Source organism: Gopherus flavomarginatus, chromosome 4 (genome assembly GCF_025201925.1).
Source record: "Gopherus flavomarginatus isolate rGopFla2 chromosome 4, rGopFla2.mat.asm, whole genome shotgun sequence".
Taxonomy (NCBI): Eukaryota; Metazoa; Chordata; order Testudines; family Testudinidae; genus Gopherus; species Gopherus flavomarginatus.
This window is the reverse complement of record NC_066620.1, coordinates 44899460-44923515: the sequence shown is the minus strand read 5'-3', so window position 1 is coordinate 44923515 and position 24056 is coordinate 44899460. Positions and strand designations below refer to the sequence as shown.

Here is a 24056-nt window from a genome sequence, read left to right as displayed (position 1 = left end):
CGTCCACTGCTTTCCCCTCATCCACAGAACCAGTTATCTCATCATAGAAGGCAATTAGGTTAGTCAGACATGACTTGCCCTTGGTGAATCCATGCTGACTGTTCCTGATCACTTTTCTCTTCTCAAGGTGCTTCAAAATTGATTCCTTGAGGACTTGCTCCATGATTTTTCCAGGGATTGAGATGAGGCTGACTGGCCTGTAGTTGCGCAGATCCTCCTCCTTCCCTGTTTTAAAGATGGGCACTACATTAGCCTTTTACCAGTCATCCGGGAGCTCCCCCGATCGTCATGAGTTTTCAAAGCTAATGGCCAATGGCTCTGCAATCACATCCACCAACTCCTTTAGCACCCTCGGATGCAGTGCATCCATCCCCATGGACTTGTGCTCATCCAGCTTTCCTAAATAGTCTTGAACCACTTCTTTCTCCATAGAGGGCTGGTCACCTCCTCCCCATACTGTGCTGCCCAGTGCAGTAGTCTGGGAGATGACTTTGTTCATGAAGACAGAGGCAAAAAAAGCATTGAGTAAATTAGTTTTTTCCACATCCTCTGTCACTAGGTTGCCTTCCCCCTTCAGTAAGGGGACCACACTTTCCCTGAACTACTTCTTGTTGCTAACATTCCTGTAGAAACCCTTCTTGTTACTCTTGACATCCCTGATTTCACTCCTGCATGCCTGAGCAATATTTTTAGACTCCTCCCCGGTCATTTGTCCAATCTTCCATTTCTTGTACACTTCTTTTTTGTGTTTAAGATCAGCAAGGATTTTACTGTTAAGCCAAGCTGGTCACCTGCCATATTTACTATTCTTTCTACACATCGGGATGATTTGTTCCTGTAACCTCAATAAGGATTCTTTAAAATACAGCCAGCTTTCCTAGACTCCTTTCCCCAGCATGTTATTCTCCCAGGGGATCCTGTCCATCAGTTCCCTGAAGGAGTCAAAGTCTGCTTTTCTGAAGCCCAGGGTCCATATTTTGCTGCTCTCCTTTCTTCTTTGTGTCAGGATCCTGAACTCGACCATCTCATGGTCACTGCCTCCAAGGTTCCCATCCACTTTTGCTTCCCCTACTAATTCTTCCCTGTTTATGAGCAGCAGGTCAAGAAGAGCTCTGCCTCTAGGTGGTTCCTCCAGCACTTGCACCAGGAAATTGTCCCCTACACTTTCCAAAAATGTCCTGGATTGTCTGTGCACTTCTGTGTTGCTCTCCCAGTAGATATCGGGGTGATTGAAATCTCCCATGAGAACCAGGGCCTGTGATCTAGTAACTTCTGTTAGTTGCCGGAAGAAAGCCTCGTCCACCTTATCCCACTGGTCTGGTGGTCTATAGCAGATTCCCACCATGACATCACCCTTGTTGCTCACACTTCTAAATTTAATCCAAAGACTCTCAGGTTTTTCTGCAGTTTCATACTGGACCTCTGAGCAGTCATACTGCTCTCTTACATGTAATGCAACTCCCCCACCTTTTCTGCCCTGCCTGTCCTTCCTGAACAGTTTGTACTCATCCATGACAGTACTCCAGTCATGTGAGTTATCCCACCAAGTCTCTGTTATTCCAATCACATCATAATTCCTTGACTGTGCCAGGACCTTCAGTTTTCCCAGCTTTGTTGTTTTTAGGGCTTTGTTTCAAACAGAAAAAATGTTCACTCACTTAGAGAATTTCAGATGTGTGCACTATATAAATAAAAGAAGTTGCAAGCATGAGACTATAAAAAAATAGTACTAATAAATATTATCATAAGGACACCAGATTAAGAACTAGACTAAGATCGCCAGCACAGTGCACCCAAGAGCCAAAATACAACCACAACCTCCAGTGACTATTAAACTAAATGGAAGAGGCAATCTATTTCAATACAGAAATAAAACCCACTCTGATCGCATATCCCTAGTTGTCATAGATTCATAGATTCTAGGACTGGAAGGGACCTTGAGAGGTCATCAAGTCCAGTCCCCTGCCCTCATGGCAGGACCAAATACTGTCCAGACCATCCCTAACACCCAACACTGGAACCCATACAGGGTAGCATCAAACAAATACAACTTCTCCTCAATGGTGACTCCATCCTGAAATCTCCTTTCCTGAACATCACTTCTGTCCTTTGAAGAACCACCCAACCTCTCCAAGTTCAGCATCAGAAAGAAGCTGCCCACAGACCAGGACAAACAAACTCAAAGTGGCACCAGACCCTGCCAGAACAACAGATACAAAACCTGCAGACGAATCTCCACTAGGGATGTAAAATATTAAATGGTTAACCGGTAAGCATTAGTCTTACCATTAACCCACCCTAACCATTAACCCCCAGCCCCGGGCTGGCTGGAGCAGCCCCAGACCCAGGCCAGCAGCCCTGGGCCAGCTGACCCCGGCCCTAGCCCCGCAGGCCAGGTCAGCTCGCTGTCCAGGGCAGACCCAGACCCTGACCCCAGCCACAGCCCAAAGCAGCCCCAGTCCCTCTCCCTTTAATCAGTTAACCAGTTAAATCTTATTTTAATCATTTAAACAGTTAACTGTTTAAACGATATATACATCCTTAATCTCCACTGCTACAATGATCAACACTCATCTTTCACTCACCACAATACATTTTTCAAAATCTATGGGTCCTACACATGCTTATCACAACATATGGTATACCTCATCCAGTGCATTAAATGCTCCAACAGCAACTGTGTTGGTGAAACCAGACAATCACTACGCTCTCAGATGAACTCACACATGAAAATGATAGAAGACAAAAACACCACATCACCTGTTGGTGAACACTTTTCATAAAGCAATCATTCTATATTGGACAGTAGTAGAAAGAGAGAGCCTGGAACATGAGGCCTGGTATAAGAGGCCTTGTACAAGGCCTGAGATCCGAACTAAAATAGTGTCAAACCTTGTAGACATAAAGCAAAATTAACAAGACTCAGGTTGTGGGTAGAAGTCAGGCTCTGTTACAAAAGATGCCTACTTTCAAGTTCACAGAACTTGGCAAGAACTGGGCTGACATTGCAAAAAAACACACACATTCCTAAGAAGTGCTAGGCACAGGACACTCACACAAACACATTCCAGAAGGGTGGTACTGTGACAGATTTTTGTTACCAATCTGCCTGAGGCGTCAGGTGATTAGGCCGAGGCCACAGGATTTTTAGGGTGGAGATGAAACACATTAAGTGTTTCAGTTTTAAAGCTTTATTAATAAAATAATAAAATAACAGCAGAGATTGATGGGTGCTTTTTATGTTACTTAGAGGAAGGAAGAAAGTGTTAGTGCCCCAAGCCCTAACCCACTTTTATACTTACACACGGTTTACCTGAGGCCGGCCAAGCCTGGATGTAAGGTAAGAAGAAGAAGGGGAAGGATGGATGGGAGTTTTGTTTTGGGCCCAGGCCGTTTGAGGTTTGCTGTTGATTTTTGAATTGCTTTAGCTTTTAGGAGGGTTTTTAAGTTTAGGGTTTTTTGGGGGTGTTTTGTTTTGCGATCTTTGTTGGTGGTGTTTTTTGTACCAGTTAAAAAACAGCTTTTGTGGGTTTTTTTAACTTTTTAAAAACACACTGACTAGACTTTGTTGGGCTTTTTGGGGGGAGGGTTTTGTGCTGGCCTTTTGTGACAGTACCAGAACACCCCAATACAGGGTTATAGTGTAAAAACACTCCCTGAAGATGATACCAGGATACACTAACCCTCTCTTAAAAATAAGATTACAATGACAGCGTGATGATGGAACCAATATGTACAAGGTAAAGGGTGGTAACTAACCACCTCAATACATCAAGGGGCAATATATAACTTGTTTGTATTGGTGTATAAAAGAAGGGTCACAGAGGATCTGTCTTTGGCCAGTCAAGAAGGGAATGGAAAGTCCACCATTCACTGAATTGCATCTTGTGCAACAGGCATGCATGTGCTAGTATAACTGTAAACACTAATCCGGAGAAGTAGGACCATGCTTCGTTGACAATAAACCTGGCCAGGTGCCTTCACTACTAAACCAAGTGTTGTGGTCTGATTGAGAAGTTTGATCAGAGTCTTCTGTATGGGCTATCTGGCCAGAGCCAGTGCAGCATACAGAGAGAACACACACGCAGCTAAAGACTTACTACATTGACCTATCAGTCCTCACCCTCAAAGGAAACCTGTATAACACTTTCAAAAGATGAGCCTGGGAGTTTAAATTTATAACTTTGCTACATACCAAAAATCATGGACCGAAGAGAGACACTGGATTTGTGGCTTATTACAACAACCCATTAAAACTAGCCCCAGCTATTTCCCCCGACCCTTTCCTTTCTTCCTATGACTGGAGGGGTGTTAAAAGGCCCCTTCACCTTGAATGGTCCCTTGAAATGTGTGTTAACTACTTATGCTAAACAATCTGTTCCATGTTTAGCTGTGACACTCTGAGGAAGGCTATGTCTACACTACCACTAATGTTGGTATAACTTATGTCGCTTGTAACAGAGTGCTAGGCAAGAACTGCTGGGCCTGTACTCTGGTCATGGCAGCTCCACTCAAACAATGCAGAATACAGCTGGTTAAACAGAGTTGTGCCTAATTGGTTGGGGAAGTAGAGCTGGAAGGCTAATTAAGCCATTAAGCAGAGGCTATAAATAGGTACAGGAAGGAAGTATAAGGGGGGAAAAGCGGATAGCAGCAGGAGGAGAGATTTTGTTCTTCCCTGCTTGTTGCTGGAGCTGGGGGCTCCCTAGGATAGTTGGAGCAGAGCTGTATATGGTATGAAGGGGTGGGAACCCACATTGTAATCAGACTACTCAAGATGTTTGACCAGCACAAAGGTCTCTGAGCGCTTTGTGGACCAGAGCAGAGGCAGGAGCCAGGGGGCCCTGTTACATTGCTCAGGGATGTGAATAAAACCACCTCCCTGAGCAACATAAGCTTCACCAACAGAAGCACCAGTGTGGTCAGCATTATGTTAGTGGGAGAACATCTCCCACCGATATAGATGCTGCTGTTCGTTAAGGGTGGATTAAGTCAATGAGAAAGCTCTCCCGTCATCTTAGAGCGGCTACACAAGATAGCTCCCAGCAGTGCAGCTACATCAGTGCAGCAGCACAGCTGAATGCTCTCTAGTATAGCCATAGCCTAAGGCTATGTCAACTCTAGCACTTTTGTCAGTAAAACTTTTGTTGGTCGGGCATAGGGGTGGGGGGGGGGGGAGGAGAACCACACACACACGCCTGAGTGACATAAATTTATGCGACAGAAGCGCCGGTGTAGACACTACTATGCCAATAGGAAAGCTTCTCCCACCAATGTAACTACCACCGCTTGTTGAGGGTGGATTAATTATGCCACTGGGAGAGCTCTCTCCTGTCAGCATAGAGCATCTACACAGGACACCTTACAGTGGCGCAGCTGCAGCAGTACAGCTGTGACACTCTAAGGTCTGTAGCGTAGACATAGCCTAAGGGCTTGGCTACACTTGAGAGTTACAGCGCTGATGGTGGTTTTACAGCGCTGTAACTTACTCCCCGTCCACACTGGCAAGGCACATACAGCTCTGTATCTCCCTGGCTACAGCGCTGGTTGTACTCCACAAGGATGAGAGGAATAAAGAGAACAGAGCTGGTGCTGCAGCACTGGAGTGCCAGTGTAAACAGTGATTAATCTTACTACGCTGTAACTGACCTCCGGAACTTTCCCATAATGCTTTTAACTAAAGAACTCTCTTTGTTTTGCTGTGAACTCGGGGCTCCCGGAGCTGCTTATCTAAAAAACAAATACAGCAATTGTTTGCTCGAGCAGAGGGCAGGCAGGGAATATCCACAGCTAGTGTTTGCTTGAGGAGAGAAACAGCACGGAGGGTGGGGGGATGGAGTCGGCTGGAGCAGCTGCTTATCTGGTCTGAAGGCTATTTGCATTTAAAAGTGAATGAGAGTGCGGTGGGGGAAGTGGTCGGAATTTGCAAGGCAGGGAGCTGACACAATGTCGGCTCCAAAAATCCACTCTCTCTCTCTCCTCCATGCTCCCTGTCACACTCCACCCCACCCCCCTCTTTTGAAAAGCATGTTGCAGCCACTTGAACGCTGGGATAGCTGTCCATAATGCACCACTCCAAACACCACTGCAAATGCGACCACACTGCAGCGCTGGTAGTTGTCAGTGTGGCCACACTGCAGCGCTTTCCCTACACAGCTGTACGAAGACAGCTTTAACTCCCAGAGCAGTAAAGCTGCAAGTGTAGCCAAACCCTCTGTTTCCCAGACCTGAAGAAGAGCTCTGTGTAAGCTCCAAAACTTGTCTCTCTCACCATCAGAAGTTGGTCCGATAAAAAATATTACCTCACCCACCTTGTTTCTCTAAGGCCATGGCTACACTGGCGCTTTACAGCGCTGCCACTTTCACACTCAGGGGTGTGAAAAAAAACACCTCCCTGAGCGCTGCAAGATATAGCGCTGTAAAACCTCAGTGTAAACAGTGCCGCAGCGCTGCAAGCTACACCCGTAGAGGATGTGGAGTACGTGCAACGCTGGGAGAGCTCTCTCCCAGCGCTGGCGCTGCGACCACACTTGCACTTCAAAGCGCTGCCGCGGCAGCGCTTTGAAGTGCAAGTGTAGCCATACCCTAATATCCTGGGACTGACATAGTTACAACAACACTGCATACAAACTAAATGGAAGTAATTGTACAGCAATTTGAAAGTATAGCATAAATATCCAGTTTAAAATATTTCTTTGTTTCCAAAAATTACCCTTAAAATTAAACTAAACATTCATTTTAAAAAATTGTGTACCTTTTCTAATGCAGATTAACTCATGTACGCCACAGGTTCGTTCTCCACCTATTTGGGAAAAATAACATTAGAAAATAGTAAATAGATATTATGAAATCTATTCTAATATTTAATAAGGTTTACAAACTGCAAAAAAGATAAAGAAGGAAACTGAGAGCCACCTAATGAGGACATTACAAAAAAAATAAAACAAGTTCCTTTTTTCAGAGGATATTATATGTAAATAGGAAATATGAAAACTCAAACAGTTCTTTGGTATTACCATTCTACTAAACATGCAGTTATTCATGCATTGGATTCAATGTATTAGACTGAATATTAAATTATCCCTAAACTTTTCATGTGGAATTTACACACTGAAATCTGTGAGCTGAAGTCACCCCAAACTTCTTCCTAACTATAAACCAAGTCCTCTAGTTCTGAAAAGTTAGTGAGCCAGCTGATCTGCAAATGAAGTTTCAGAAAGCCAGAGTTTTAGAACATCATATTGACATTCTGTTGCAATGTCTAATTGATAAGTTGTACAAAACAGGTTTTATCTCCTCAGGGGGAAACCGAGAGGTTATTTGTGTCATTCCCATCACCCCAGGTTTTATCAGGTTTTTCCACTTGGTGAGGAGTTTTTTTAAACTTATGTTACTTTGAAGTACTTACATGGGCATAACATATTTAAAAGCTTTTTGTTACTAGAAAAATTAGGCTGCAATTTCAGACTGTGAATGAAAACTTTAACTATTCTAAAATGTTCAAAGGGAAGCAGTGAGAATATCGAAATTTGTCATGCCTACTAGGGAAAGTTAAGAAGTGTCCAGAAGCCTAAAGAAAAAGAATGGAATTAGTCATTTGTGATTAGAGAGAAAGGATTGGTTATTGAGTGAACTAAACGGTCATTAAGTGTTAAAAAAGGTGTGTGTGACACATATACAACCATTTTAAACAATGTTTTTATTTAAGCTTGACATCATCCAAACTCAAAACACAAACTCAGGGTAATACTAAGTTACAGGACACTTCTTAACCATATCTTAATGCCCATTACTAACAGACTGGATATTCACAATGAAGTTTTTTCTGCCTCCAAAAGATAAGGAAGTGTATATACAATATATTAATCTCCCTCACAGCATAATGCAAAACCTTAAATTGCGCCCTCAGCAAATATTTAGAGTTGACAGAAAGGGCACAGGTTAAGTGTGGTGTGTTAAGTGTTTATGGGGGAAGAGTGCATGAGACTGTAATTAATGTTACCTTATAAGTGAAATTAATGTGTTGTACATAGTATAGTTTCTTATATGTTGGAGACAAAATATTCCTTATGAAAATATGGAGTTTGTTCCTGTCAGTGGACAGATGCTGTGTAGACATTAAGGTATGGTAAAGATGTATCCCATGACTAGGTATTTTCTTGAATTTTAGAGCTTGAGTTGAACGGACCAGTAACTTCAAGCCCTTTTAAACAAAGTTTCTGTTTAAGGAATTTCCCATATTTTTAATACAGCAAATGTAGGAGAGATGTTTTGTTTATATTTTTAAGGGGGGCAAGGCCAAATGGTGATAAAGATGCCTGGACTTCCCCAATGGCATGGGGCTATGGCGGGAGTGGGAATGTTTGCAGTGGGGGAAGGGGGAGACAGCAGGCATAGTGAGGAGAGGACTAACTGTGTGAAGAAAGGCGGGGCGGAGAGAGGGGACAAAGAAGGCCCTTCTCTATGTTTCCAACTCCAATACAATAGCTTCTGCATTCTGGAAAGCAGGTTAGGAGATCTTGTCAAGTGCTGGATTTGCTCAACTGGGCAGAAAAAGTGTTCCTCATGTATGTCTACATAGCCTGGGCCAACAGACTTGGACTAGCAGGGCTCACGCTAGAACTCTAAAAATAGCTGCATATACAGTGCTTTGAAGTAATGACTTGGGGTAGCCCAAGTCTATCAACCAGGGCTGGGAAGCTCACTTCTGTAGGCTATGCAGACACACTCATAGTCAGAGGTACAAAACTTTAACAAGACTGGAGAGATCTCAGAACTGGAGCTCCAAATTCCTCTCCCCTGGGAATGCTAATCACTTTTCCCAATTGAGCCAAAGTTATGGTATACACCTTCTCCTCACAGTTTCCCAACTGTAGACCACAGGGAAGGACCCTTTTCCTGTGGATAGTTTGTGGCTTCAGTCCCACCAGAAACAAAAGACCCAAGAGGTGGCAATTTTGACTAGGGGCAGCCTCACTTTCACATAGCAAGCAAGCACTTAAGTATACTGGACTACAGGTGAAGTAGATTCCCAGTTTTCTGGGGGATGGAAGGGTCAGAAAAAGCTCTCCATCAAATTATTATTCAGCCTTGTGAAAGGTGCACTGAGCTGGGAGCCAGGAGACCATGAGTTCAAATCTCATCTATTCCTTTCACTCCAAAGACTTTATTATTGAGCAACATCTCATATCCCTATATTATGAGGTGGCAAAATATCATCCATGACTTTCACATATAAAATAACTGAGAGGTCGCACAAGATCATCTCAAGCAGAGCTAGGATAGACACCAGGGTGAAGGTCTTTCCACGGCTCTTGCCACTTTAGGCTGCTTCCCTGCCCTCTTGCCCAGCATAAAGAGCCTCCAGAAAGATCCAGTTCCATCCAGGGAATATTCATCTTGATGCAGGGACTGAAGACATCTGCAGGCCATCTTCCAAAGATCCCCTTTGAAGTCCTTGCATAGGGGCATGCCAGGGATAATATGGCTGTGTGTGGGAGGAGTACATCAAAAGTGGGGCTGAAACATGTAGCACTGCAGAGATTCAGGGCAGCACTACTGCCCATGGGCAGCCAAAGACAGGCTATTATAACTTACATGTGACCCCCTCCTGGCTTTAAAGCCACCTTGGTGCCTCTTCCTCCTGGCCTGTTGATTCTGTGCTGCACCTCTGACTTCCTGTCTTTAATATACACAGCCTCATTGATTCTGCCCCTCAAAAAGCATTTGCCAAATCTAAGTGCTTTGCTACGCTATCAGTAACCATGGTTCTAACCACAAGCCTATGCACCTCTCAGAATTAGAAACAGAACCCAGCATTCCTTACTCCCAGTGCACCCACTACTCTAACCAGAAGACCATTATCCCCTCCCATGTGGGAATAGAATCCAAGATTCCCGATTCCTAGCATTATATTGCTGTCTAGCAAATAACCAACCCACTGGTTAAGTACCACTTCTCCTTTTGGGGACATCTGTTCAACAAATAAAGTAGTGGCCATCTTTATTGAGGCCATGAGTAATTTCATACCCAATAGGTAGCTTCAGTCCCACACTAAATTATGGAAAATGGTGGCCATTTTTAGCAGTGGAAAATTGTGAATGTGATGGGAAAGACAAGAAAATACAATTGTTAGAACTTTGCTTAATTACAATCTATTTTTATTAAATGCATTCAAGAAATGCTGGCAATAAACTGTTAACTGTATAGAAAGTGTGAATGATGATAAAACAACCATTTGTTAGCAAAACAGATATGAAGAAAAGTCAAACACTAAAAAAATGTTTTAAAGTCCCATTTAATTTTAACTCAAAGTAAATGATTTAGTTTGAAATACTTCTGAAAATTCAGTCTTTACTCAGACTCTGAGCTTGAAGTTTGGGGAAGATATAATGTATTTTTCATGCAAATCAAAGAATGAATCTTCCCAAATTAAAAAAAAATGGAACCCAATCTTGACTTAGAGGTGATACAGCTCCTTTGTAAAAAGGTATCGAGTTCATCAATCTTCAGTCTCAACAGGGTAATTTATTACGTGGTCATTTCTCATTTTAAGTGTAGTATGTGTGAAAGCTTTTAATCAATATGCTAAAACAACTGTTAATGATTCCTTCATTGGCATATAAATTTATCTGACTCGACATGAATGAAGATGAAAGAAATAGTAGGATCAAATAAATCAAAGCAATAAAACCAGGTAACTCTTTCACACTGTAATGCAAAAACTGTCAAGAATTGTTTAAGTAGCAAATGAGAAAGGGCCATGCTCATCTTAAAGAGCAGAAAATCTGTGTCTTCTGATTCATCAAGCCCAAATGTGCCATTGACTGAAACTTCATCTACTGAATGGGAAAGATAGAATATTGATGAGTCCAATGATCCTGCAGGTAAGATTTTTTTCAAGGTCATCACCGTTATCAAAATGTAGCTAGACTGATCATTTAAGTCCCTGTTCAAGGTTTTCCAGCAGCTTTTCAATATCAGCTTAGTTTAGGAACAGTATTTTTGTCCTTGACACACAAAAATCTGACGAAGAATAATGAAAGATTTGGCTGTTTTTATGGCATAAAGGCTCAAACCTCAACTCGTTAAGATAGTCATAACCACTTATGTCAACATAACCGCCTTCAATGGAGTACAAATAAGACATTTTAAAAGAGGCAGAAATACTTCTCCCTAGATACACTCCTCCAGATAGATTTCAACTCACTAGTAAAGAAAGAAAATTATGGAAAGAGCTAAAAGAATCAACACAGACATTAGTTGGTTGGTTGAAAATGAGAAGTCACTCAATAATTATTACAAACATCTAGTCAAGGAAATGTATTCTTGTTTAATGCTACTGATTCTACACATGAAAATAAAAAACAGAATACTGTGTCCAAATTGCTGAAAATCCCATCCAGAAGTCCAGAATAAAGTTAAACAAAGAGGACTTCACCAATTTTCAGAAAATGAAAATAAATTGAAAAAAGACGACAGCTGAAATCATGCTGAAGCAACATACTGATATGCAACACACTACTTGATGCTTGTTGAGAATAAAGTATCAACTAATACAGTTCAAAAGCATTAGTGTAAAAACCACCATCACGTTCCTGGTTGATTGGATGAAACTAGAGGACTGATGTCCCAACTTCTCAACTAAACAGAGCAGAACTGAGGAAAACTGTCTATACAGCCAACTACCATAAGTATGCCAAAATTTGCCCTTAGCACAAGGAGGACAAAACATATTTTATACAAGGAACTCTAGAAAGCCACTAAATCTATTTTTAAAAAAATGAAGAATTTACAGGGACTTTGTAGATGTGAGGGAGAGACCTCAATATTGACGCAAAATTATATTAATAAAACTATTTTTGCTTAGGTTATTATAAGTTTGTCTGCGTCTTTACCGAATATTAAGATACAACTACAAATGTATTATAGACAGAATGCTTGAAAATACAAAAATATCTGTGGTATGTTTAAGTTAATTATGTTATAAAAATTTCAGGCTGGCTAAAGAAATTGCGGGAGGTTTCTGCTTTCTGTCTCCCAAGAACAAGCAAATGGTCTCAGAAGATTATCATACTTTAGCCATAAAACCATGAGTGTTATACAAACTAAGAAAAGCTGCATTTTAAACATTACCTTGCTTTAACTTTTGTACTATTTTTTGTTCTATGTTTAAAGGATATATTGGCTATTGAAATTTATGCTTTGTACAAAATATCTGAGACATTTACTTGCTATACCAGATAGACTGTAACTCTAAGGACCTTGGATAAAGAGACAATCACCTGGCTGCATATTCAGAAGCTGAAGATAGCACCTAAGCCAACCCCAATGGCAGGAAGCCAATGAAAAGAGGACAGCAACCAACTCTGAATCTAAACAAGCCTGAAAAAGATGTGTCTTCCTAACTTCACAAAACAAAAAGGAAAATTATTTTTAAAAACCTCAGAAGTGAGCACCCACATACACAAATCCTGTGCTACTCTACTTAAACAGCAAACATTCATCAACTTATCCTTTCCATCTCTATAAGCAAGCTGCCACAAAAGCTAAGGAAAACTGGAGAAGACTCAAGGAAAAAAAAACAAAAAACAAAAACAAAAACAAAAAAAAACCACAAGTATAGCTTCCCCAAGATTTCAACATGGATTGGTGAAAGAAAGTTAACCAAGAGATTAGATTTAAAACTCTTGTAATGATTTTATTGGGATATGAAAATGCTGTTATAAATTAAAACATTAATAGTTGCTCCTGTTAATCATCAAATGGTTAGACCATATACACCTGGAGAGGAGTCAAGGGCTTAACACTGGAAATAAAAGGAAGAGGGATTTAATTGGATCTAAGATTCTTAATGTTGGTCAATTGCCCTGTCTCAAGACAGCTCTTTAAATGGCTTCTGCTCTAAAATCACTGATTTGAACACCTCCTTCAGTTTCATAGGATTGCGTTAAGATTGCTTACTTTGCCCGCCTATAAACTAGCTGATTACACTGCTCTACGGCCAAAATGCTTCTGAAATAAATGTAGTCCAACTTTACTAATTCTGGGTCACTGAGAACGAAAATGATGCTTAAAATTGTTAATTGGCTCTAGTTTTCAAGATATGCTATTGGGTCAGTATATACAACCCTTGACTTGGGAATGGCGGAGGATAAGTGAGTTATAAAGGGAAGGGATCTCAATTTAAACCAGAAATGACTAAAATACACCTTTGACTGGATTTATGAATAAATCTATGACAGGGTTTGGACAGTACTTGCTTTTCAGGCAAAACAATGAATGATGCAATCTGAAGCTGGTATTGCGTCATACATGATATGAATTGCATCATGTTATTCCTAGAATCAATGCAATCAAAACGAAGCTTACTTACATCACTCTGCTGAACAAATTGCCCTATATCAGCTCTAGAAATCATACAGTGAGTGTCATGCTCTCTTATTTGTCAGTGTTTGATTTTGCAAAGGGACACATTTCTGTTTAGCCAAAGTGAGCAGAGATGCCTCGTACTTGTGTGAACAGTGCAGATAACTTCTGCTATGTTTGTGGTGAAGTGACTTTTGCATCACAAAAGCGCAGTATAACCACTATGGTTAAGAAAGCCTATCACCTTTATTTTGGCTGCAAAATTGGAGATCAGGACAAGAGGTGGGCCCCACACGTATGCTGCAACACTTGTGCAATAAATCTTCGCCAGTGGTTGAACAGGAAAAGGAAATCTATGCCTTTTGCAGTGCCAATGATTTGGAGAGAGTCAAGAGAGAGTGCCAATGATTTGGAGAGAGATTGTTACTTCTGCATGGTGCCTCCAGTTAGGAAAGGTATGTCAAAGAAGAAAAAGCGGACTGTGCATTATCCAAACATTCCATCAACTATACGCCCAGTAGCCCCCGGAGAAGGACTGACGGTTCCTGATGCACCAGAATCATTCTCACTTGAGTCAGACGAGGAAGAGGAAGAGGATGAAACTTCTGGTCCTGAACCATCAATGTCACAGGACCCACATTTTCTCCCATCCTCCTCCTCTGAACCACACCTCATAACACAAGGTGAACTGAATGACCTTGTCAGGGATTTGGAACTACCCAAGAGTAAGGCAGAGCTGTTGGGCTCCAGACTACAGCAGTGGAATCTCCTGGCAGGCTATCAGGGCAAATGGAGCCCATCAATGCTTGCAGACTATTGCTGGACAGTGACAAGAGATGCTCCATTTAATGAATACAAGAGACAAGCCAAGAAGCGCCGAGTAGACACTGAATAGGACTAAACTATGTACATAATAGTTTTTTGCCTTTTGTTTCATAATAAATTTGATTTATATAACCCTTTTGCTGATTTTTAAAGTGTTACATAAACAGGACAGGTGAAATATTATCATGTAAAGCAACCATAAACACATGAAAAGACCTAGGTTTACAATTTATGATTAAAACTTTACTATCTACACAATATACATAGACATAAAATGTAAAAACAAATATCTTAGAAACAGTAGCCAGTTGTTTTAATTGTCATATTTGAATTCAGCACATCAAAATACATAATAAATATCATATTTTATCTCTGAAGCAGACGACTTCTCAAAAATTGTAGATCAGCGTTATTAATAACAAGACAACTTCTATCTACCCTTAAATTAATTATTATGTCCATACAGAAACAGCTTCTAAGTATCTAGTAAAATACTAAGACTGGGTTCATAATAATTTTGGATAACAATATACTTTGGTTTTAACTTATCAGATGAAGAGCATCCCCAGCAGTGGTCCACTCTCAAAGGTATTATATCTGTAAAAGCTCTCTATAGAGAGATGGACAGAAGAGATTGCAATGGAAGTAGCCAATTTATCACTTGCATTTTATCATTTGTGTTGTATTAAAATTTTCTTTTACTTTCTTCAATAAAAAAATATCCATGGTTAATAATTCTGATTTTGCTTGGTTTTAATCCTGCTGTCCCCTAAGATATGGAAAAAAACCCCTTTGAGTAAAATGAGTCAGATTCCACGAGTCAGAATAACCTGTGTCAATCTTTTGATTTTGTGTTTCCCTGATTTGTCAGTAAGAGAAAAGAGCTGGTCTACCACTTCTTGTTTCTCTAGATTAAATTTTTCAGTAATTTTTAGAATAAAATTACTCTGTTTTCAACAATTTTAAATTATCTCTTTCTACCCCACCCAGATTACAGGCTGGTGACACTATTACTGAAATGTTATTAGAAATTTGACTTGATCTAACTAATAAAAGAACTGGAACCACACAAAAACAAAATCAAAACATGATTCAGAGAAGCTATGGAATCTTTCCATTATCTAGCCAACATGACTGATCTCAAATATAAAGATCACATGTTGAATCCAGAATAAGAAGAGGCAGCTGAAACATGGCTGATGGAATATAATCATCTCTCGTCATTTTAAATTGAAGATTTAGATTTCTACCACAAATCTGTGTTTGTATTCACAGTTCTGACTACATCATAAAGCAGAAAATTGTCCAAATAAAGTCACAGGAGACAAGACAGTTGAATTTTATCAGTTTTTAAAATCTCTGCATTCCTATCCTGTAAACTTTGCTTCATACGATCAAGTTTTAGCTCATTCAGATAGATTTAGTGGAAACTTTATAATAGACTTGATGGTGAAAAAAGAAAGTCAGGAAACGTCACTCTTCATGTTGTATGCACAACCTTAGTTCTGTGTGTATGCATTACAATAGCCTTTAGTTATAAGGCCAAAAGCTATTGCTTAAAGTACAATATATCATACAATTTCTTCTACATCCTTGGTTATTCAGGTCATAATGAACTAATATATCTTTCCTGACAGACTTTTTATATGATAAATTGTCTTCTGAGGGATGTATTTTAATAATTCAGGTTCTATATAACTTCACTTCACTTGTGGACCATACGAATGCATGGACTGGGAATGGCAGACAGTCAAGGAAATACCATTATACAAAAACTACAATAAGCCGTACTTACACAACATATGCTACATATTAAATCTAAAATAAACAACAACAGTGAAAATCTTCAGGTTTCCATAGGCCTCCAAAGATTACTTCAGAGCAAACCACTTCATCCCCTTAACTGCACAAGGAAGACTTTGATGTTGGATTTAAAAAAAGAAAAAGTGTACAGATGCAAAACATCCAATACAGAAGCAAGTAAATCTAGAGTTTACATTTGTAAGATATCTCAGAACAATGTGCCCTCCTGCAAACTTCATATACAACACAAAAGCCCTCCCAAACATTTATATGAAAATAATATTGAAGGTGTAAAGAAGCTAAGCATTCCTCTGGTATCCCTTTTATGGATTTAGGGAAAAAACAGTGCAAAATGTGCATGCAAAGCATGACATTTTCAAGGGGTAATAAATCCATCAAATTTAAAAAAAAAAAAAAAGAGTTTACAAGAACTCACGAAAAGCATTTATCTTTACAGAGAATTACTGAAATGCCAATTTCAGTGTGTTCCAACCATTTTGGCTACAAAGCTGTGAAAAACATGACAAGATTTCCTTTTATTATGGGAAAGCATAATTGATTTACTCTTTTAGTAAAATCAGGTGAACTATTTTTGCTCAAATAAAAAACAAAACCCCTTTGGGGCTGAAAATAAACCTGGAAAATTTCAGCCTACGAAGGTGAAAGATTCAGAAAGTAAAAAAAGCAACTGACAAGGGGCTTGGTATTGAACTCATTAGTTATCCTTAGCAACAGAAGTCTTTGCCTCTAATGCTAACAGTATATATTTAAAAATTATTACTGCTTACTAATTTAAGGATCCACACTTTCTTCTTCTGTCTTCATTTCATCTTATCAATCGTTGACGTGAAACTGAAATTTTATTTTAAATGTACACCTCTACCCCGATATAACGCTGTCCTCAGGAGCAAAAAAAAATCTTACTGCATTGGTGAAATCGCATTATATCAAACTTGCTTTGATCCACCGCAGTGCAAACCCCCCCCCCTCGCCCCCGAGCACTGCTTTACAGCGTTATATTTGAATTCGTGTTATATCCACTCATGTTATATCGGGGTAGAGGTGTAGGTTTTTTGGCTATCACTATACTGTTCAGCATTTGCTGGTATTTGTTTAATATTTTTATAAACTTGGTAATCTACTACACAATTCAGTTCTTCTCTTCCAACTCTTGAATGCAACAGTAGCTTATTGTGTCAACTGCCTTCTAATGTATGAAAGCCTCTGCTTCCCATAAAATCCTAAACATTAGGGTCAGAAGAGACTACTTGAATAACCCAATTAATCTCTTGAATATTGCAGAACTATTCTCTATATCATTCCCATTAGGTTTCAGCTACACTAAGATTTTTCTGAAAATCTCTTTTTGTGGCACTTATGTTGTTGTATTCATGCAGCTCTGTAACTGATATCACTAATACAGAATGGCTCCTAATTTTTTAGCACCCTATCATCCAACCCTGAAGGGTGGTAATGTGGGCACCTGATCTATGTTAGTACTCCAACTATTGTTAGCATCAGTGGAGCTAAAACCAATTCCACAGCAATGATGGGAGATTTGAAGAAAAACGGCAGTGTAGGAAAGGGCCAGTATATGTAGTCTAACCTGTTCTTAAGAATTGACAAATATGGAAATTCAACCATCTCCCATGGTAAGTTAGATCCCTGGCAGACTGCTCCTTACTATTAATAACATTTTCTTAATGCCCAGCCTAAACTTTTCCTTCCTTACCTTCAGGACATTTGTCCTCATCCTGCCATCATCAGTAACTGATTTATTCCTTCCTTAATTTATACTGCTACACTGAAGCCATACATGAAACTGTAAATTGTACCCTGTCCAAGCCTTCTTTTAGAGTAAGCATATTTACCTCTAAGCACTTCCTCATATGCCCTTGAGCCAAATTTGTTGTTCTTACTCTAGTTTTACATTTATCCATCCTAGCTTACGGGGAGCACAACTGGACACAATAATCCAAGTATAGTCTCATCAAAGCTATGCAAAGAAGCACTATTATCCCTCTGGTTCCTTATGTCATCAAAGAAAAATACTATTATTTGGTTAGTGTTTTTTAAACAGCACTGCACTGCAAGGTCAGATTGAGTTTGCTGTTTCTCTACTAGATTCACTATCTACTGTCCTACAAAAGGTGTTTTTCAAACTTACTGGTTTCCAACCAATCATCCCCCAATTTGAATCTGTGCTATTTACTTCCTTTTCATGTTGCATAGTATACCTTCATAATTATTAACATTAAACAATCTCCACTCCTCCCAGCAAAACCTGCAAGAGTATAAATTCAAGAACTCAATGAGTTTGAACTGGTGAATTTCTAACTGCATTCTCACCTTGAAGAGGTCAGGTGTACAACTTTAGAGAGTGAACAAGAAGGAAAGTCCAGAAATGTGGCAGAAATAGAGGATTTACAGAGCTATCCAAATGCATCATCTCAGATCATAAAGCATTCATTCTGTCCCTGTACTTTTCCCTCCATCCTTCATGTATCACAGCTAAAGAGATGCTATCATCGGCTTCTCAGCTGAGTCCTGTTTCATCAAAGCTCATTAGCAAATGTCTGAGCCTAGCCCTTTCTCCAAGAGGGAAGGGAGTGCAGGTGTGAAAGTGAAATTAATGCTGCTACAGTATAAGCAACATTAACGTATACTGTGTGAATATGAAAGAAGCATTGCTACAAAGAACAGCTTCTCAGTGGCACGCGCTCTCTCCTCCCATCCCAGCACACTGCCTGAAATCTCACAGAGCCCCAAATCCCAGGGAGCTGTGGGAAAGCAGCCCCAACAGAGTCACAGAGTGGAGTTAATATGACACATTCCTTTCAACAGCTACTTTTGGTGACTTACTGCTCCATTTCACTTTCAGTTTTCCCTCTTAGGGAGCCCACTCTTCCAATCTCTCAGTCATTTTTCCATTTGACACTATCATTGATTGTGTTTGCCACTCCTCCAATTTTTGTGTTCTCTGAAATTTTTTATTAGTTGAAACTTTACCTTCTTCTATTATTAGTGGAAATATTAAACAATGTGCTTCCTGTATCTACCCCTCCAACGTATCTTACACTTGACACTATGCGTTACTTGTTTTGTCTGAGGGAGAAACAGATCACAGGAAAGGCTGTCAAAGTAATTCTTTAGTCCCATTTCAGCCTGCACCTTTCCTAGTTGTCCTCTGCTGTTTCCTGGTACTTCTGGAGTTGCTCAAGCCAAATCCAAACTATCTACCTGATATTTTAAAAAATGTTAATGTATTTTTTAAAAATTACTATCCCCACAATGACTGGAATTTCAGCTTCATAATGACTTTAAATGATTTATTATTTTATAACAATGTTTATTTTGAGAAATCATCTCAGCAAGTTTTATAATGGTAGCTACTAGCAGAAAATGTGGCTACCCGAACTTCACCTCATGAAGTAATATTTCGTTTTTAAAGCTTTGTCAGTAACCAAGGTATTACCACACTGCACAAATGTAGCTATAAATAATTTTACTGATCAAAATAAATTGCACTTGCTTTCTTCCCTACAACTATTAATATTTATGAACTTTACATGAGAAAAACATCTTAGGTTTTTCAGTTAGCACTGATGTAAACTGGTGTATGTTAACATGACTGACATATTGAAAATGATACCTAAAATTCTTTTAAATATACCAAAAGTACTTCTTTACTAGAGCTAATAAATATTATTTGAAGCTGATATTTTAATTGTGTAGATTTCAAATGTAACTATAAATTACTTTGTTTCAAATGTATAAAAAAAAAATCTTTGATATTTCTTCTAAACGCTGAAATTTTTTACTTTGCAGATTCCCTGTAGTTACAAATAGTAATAATATTGACCTAGTACATAGTGTTTTTTAAAAACACTAGAATACTTTCTATGAACATATTTTATGTCTAATGATGTGTGTGAAAATGTCTTGAACATTGTTATTTCTGTATCTTAGTGCTGTAAGATGGAAGACCTGCTGCCAGCCGGACTTGCAGTATGGAAGACAAAAGAAGCAGCATGTACCAAGGAAGAAGGGAAAGAATTGACAAGAATTTGTAGGGGATCTTAATGCATGTCAGTTTGTTAACAAGAGTTAGGCCCAGCTGTAACCCTAATGATGTGAGACTTGTAGAAGCGAGGATTGTGTAAGGCGAGCAAAAAAGAACTGTGTGAGAAGTTATTACGACCTTGCACTGATAATTAAATCTGTAGGCTGGCGCCCAGAAGCTGAAAAAAATAAAATAGCAGAATAGCCTATGCATAAACAAAATGCATCTGTTGCTCATCATTGTCTGTAATATTGCTTGCTATTGTCTGTAACAAAGGTATAAATGCTTGCTGTAATTGTTTACCTGTGGAGAGACCTGTCCGGGACTGGGGCAACCCAGTGTTCTAGGGCAGTCCCTCCCTCAATTAATATTGCTTGAGAAATAATAAAGTATTTGATTTTGCTGCACCCAAACTAAAAGCAAGAACAAAGTTTTTCTCCGACAATTTGGGGGCTCGTCCGGGATGGCAGCGCCCACGGACCCACAGGCAGCTGCTACGGATCGTTCCCCTTCAAACCCCATGGCGCCACAATAGAGGTAAGATACCTTTTGAAATCTCTATTGGGGTGTCGGAGGAGGACTGTCTGTGGGGACGTCTGTGTCTGTTGGGCTCACGCCATCTGAACTTATTGACTGTGCAGCAAGATCAGATGCAGAGTGGTATTGGGGGAAAGCCTCAATCAGGTTAGTTTATAGCAGTACTGGGAAACTGCTGGGTTGGCCAACAAGGTAATGCATTAGGTAATGCATAGTGAGATGCATTAGAGATGCACTGCTGCTGAGGGGTTTTTACCGCCTCAAAAGGTGTTGTCATACCGCCTCATAGTATTGGGTCCGGACATAAGGTACAGATGCATCGTGGTAATAGGAAATAAAGGCCTTAGTGTGTGTGTGTGTACACCAGTGTGAGTGACTGTTACCGGAAGACGCCCAGAGTACCCTGTGAAGCGAAAGCTCGTGACCAGGACTACTCTAACGCAAGCCCGGTAACTAGTGGATCTTTAGGAGATCCGACCCATGGTGGGATGATTCGGCCTGGCATCGTCCGGTGAGGAAGCTACCTGGGTCTAGGAGCGTGTGTTCCCTTCTTCCCTTCCCCTTTCCTTTTCTGTGTGGGCTACTGACAGTCTGATCATCTCACTGGATGCAATCAGAGTAAGCAGCGCCGTCTCCCAGAGACTAGCCGACGCTCTTTGCTGAAAGGAGGTGTAGGAGGGTCGTGGCCATCCTCGTTAGCCTCTCCTGTGTGAATACCCTGTAGGGAGAGATCATTAGTTTATGTGTGTAAGTGGAAAATGGGTGGGGGACAGTCTAAATATTCCACCTCACCCCCTAAGGGTACCCCAGCATATTACATGTACTTACATTATGGTCCTGAAACCTGCAGACATTTAAACAATTGGAATCTGAACACACGTGAAAATTCATCTAAACAATGCCCATTAGAAGGTACCTTCGATTTAGATAAACTTACATACCTCAGAGGAATCCTAACTTCAAAAAAAGCCTCTGATACACAGCGGGAGCAGTTTATGTATTGGTGGGAGGAAGCAACAAAGAGACTCCATGAGTCTCGAGTGCGGAGTCTAAAGGACTCCCAACAAAAATTAAAAACTCAAGTACAGGGTTCGATACATAAATGTAAGACGTCTGAAAGTTTTCCTGCTCGAGCAAATCCCTCTGCTCCTCTTTATCCCCAATTAGTTAAAGCTGATAGTGAGGAGGAGACTGCTGAAGACATAGTAGATTTTTTCAGCAGCATTCCATGGCCACAGCCGTCACATCCCCCTGCCCCGGTAGTTTCCCCTACACAAATTCTTTCCTCTCCTACGGAAGGAGTTTCTTCTCCACCTGTGAGTGATTCTGATCCTCTCACTAGTCCACCCGAATCTGATCCTTCTGATGAAAATGCCCACTACTTTCTTAGAAGCAGGGCACAGGCACTCCAGGCTCCTTTGAGAGACTTGCCTGGAGATGGAAGGTTAGTTACAGTGCATGCCCCTTGGACACCCGGAGATCTTAGAAACTTGATAAAGGAATTTCCTAAGATTAGAAAGTAACGGGAAAAGTTTAGAGAAGAGCTTCAAACAGTAATTCAGTGCTATAATCCATCTTGGGCAGATATTAATCAACTCTTGAGGGCAGTTCTGCCAGCTGAAGTTCATCAACGGCTTAGCAGACAGGCTGCTTGGCCTGAGGCCGACCCTGGAATTGAGCGTGAGTTAAGAGAGGCTAGAAACCATCTTTTAACCTCTGTTTAACCTCCTTACAGACACGTCAGGAATACCATCTGATCTGTGGCCATGAAGACATACTTGAAAACTTTCTGAGTGGAAGTGTGAACATTCACAGTGCTCCTTCCAAGCATATGGACCGGTTAAGGGAGTGTGGGCTCCCACGTACCGAATCCTACCAGGTCCATGGGGAGGATGCTTATGGGATTGGGTGATTCATCGAAATATCTGGAAAGTTAGACCACCTGATTTGCCTAATCGATTTTTAGTTAGTGCTCCTGGGATTACAACTAATATTTGGATGGGATTAGGAAATCAATGGACATTTTGGCCATTAGAACCACCACAGCTTCAGTGTGTACGAAAACTGAAGCCAGGGAAAGTTGTCACTGTTTATGATAGCGTCTGCTGGAAAGGTAGAGGACAAGGAACTACCCTGACAGGACACCCACTTTTTCAAGCTAATGATAGCTGTGTGTATGTCAAAGCCACCACATTGCAAGATATACACATTAATCTTACCACTGCTGCAGGCAATCATATCATTTACTGGCCTGCAGATAGAATGTTGCAAGTAGCTCTTAGGTTCCAGGTATCATTTAACTGGATTAAAGTAAAGACTGATCGATTTCAAAATTTGCTTTCATTGTTACCAGAGGTTCAAAAAATCTCTAAATTACAAGAACAAATTCATATACTTCAACATATATATCAAGCTGAAAAGAATGCCTTTCATACAGCTTATAGAGTATCTACTTTGCGTACTAAGTATGATGTATTATGCTTTGTAACCAAAATTGTACAACAACCTCATCATATGCTTGCTCTGAGTATAATATTGCTTGCATTGCTGTTAGTCAGTTTAGAATTATGTTATTGTTGTTGTAAAAGATGTAGTAATAGTAATACCTTTCATGTCCATGCTAATCATGCATTGTCATTTCATCCAACGAAAACCCCTACGGTTAAAACATCTGATGTAAAATCAAAAATCCATGGCTTAAAGCAAATAGAGATTTGAGAATGTCTGTTGTACTAAAAGTACAAAAGGGGGGAGTGTGGAAGAAGGGAAAGAATTGACAAGAATTTGTAGGGGATCTTAATGCATGTTAGTTTGTTAACAAGAGTTAGGCCAGCTGTAACCCTAATGATGTGAGACTTGTAGAAGCGAGGATTGTGTAAGGCGAGCAAAAAAGAACTGTGTGAGAAGTTATTACGACCTTGCACTGATAATTAAATCTGTAGGCTGGCGCCCAGAAGCTGAAAAAAATAAAATAGCAGAATAGCCTATGCATAAACAAAATGCATCTGTTGCTCATCATTGTCTGTAATATTGCTTGCTATTGTCTGTAACAAAGGTATAAATGCTTGCTGTAATTGTTTACTTGTGGAGAGACCTGTCCGGGACTGGGGCAACCCAGTGTCCTAGGGCACTCCCTCCCTCAATTAATATTGCTTAAGAAATAATAAAGTATTTAATTTTGCTGCACCCAAACTAAAAGCAAGAACAAAGTTTTTCTCCGACAGCTAACTAATATAAAAACATCAATTTGATTAGCTGACTGGTTAAAGGGGTTTGTCAAACACTAAAGCCAAAGGCAAGGTGCTAACAAGCAGACCAAAGGAAAAAACCAAACTTAGGAGGAGAAGGGAATATATATACTGATCAGTAAAACTGAAGGGAAAAAAAAGTTATAATTTATTAATAGAACGGATGCTACACTGCTGCTACAGCCTATAGTAATGAAATTCACTTCAACTCC

The 24056-nt window shown here is 40.1% G+C and overlaps 1 protein-coding gene across 3 annotated transcripts in view; it reads right to left on the bottom strand.

Moving 5' to 3' along the window:
- SYT14 (synaptotagmin 14) overlaps positions 1-24056 on the bottom strand; it is a 199455-nt gene that overhangs the window by 173200 nt on the left and 2199 nt on the right. For all 3 annotated transcript variants that reach the window (XM_050951827.1, XM_050951825.1, XM_050951826.1), the window contains exon 2: positions 6755-6802. In XM_050951827.1, coding sequence (XP_050807784.1) covers positions 6755-6802 — 48 coding nt within the window. The remainder of the gene's footprint in view (positions 1-6754; positions 6803-24056) is intronic.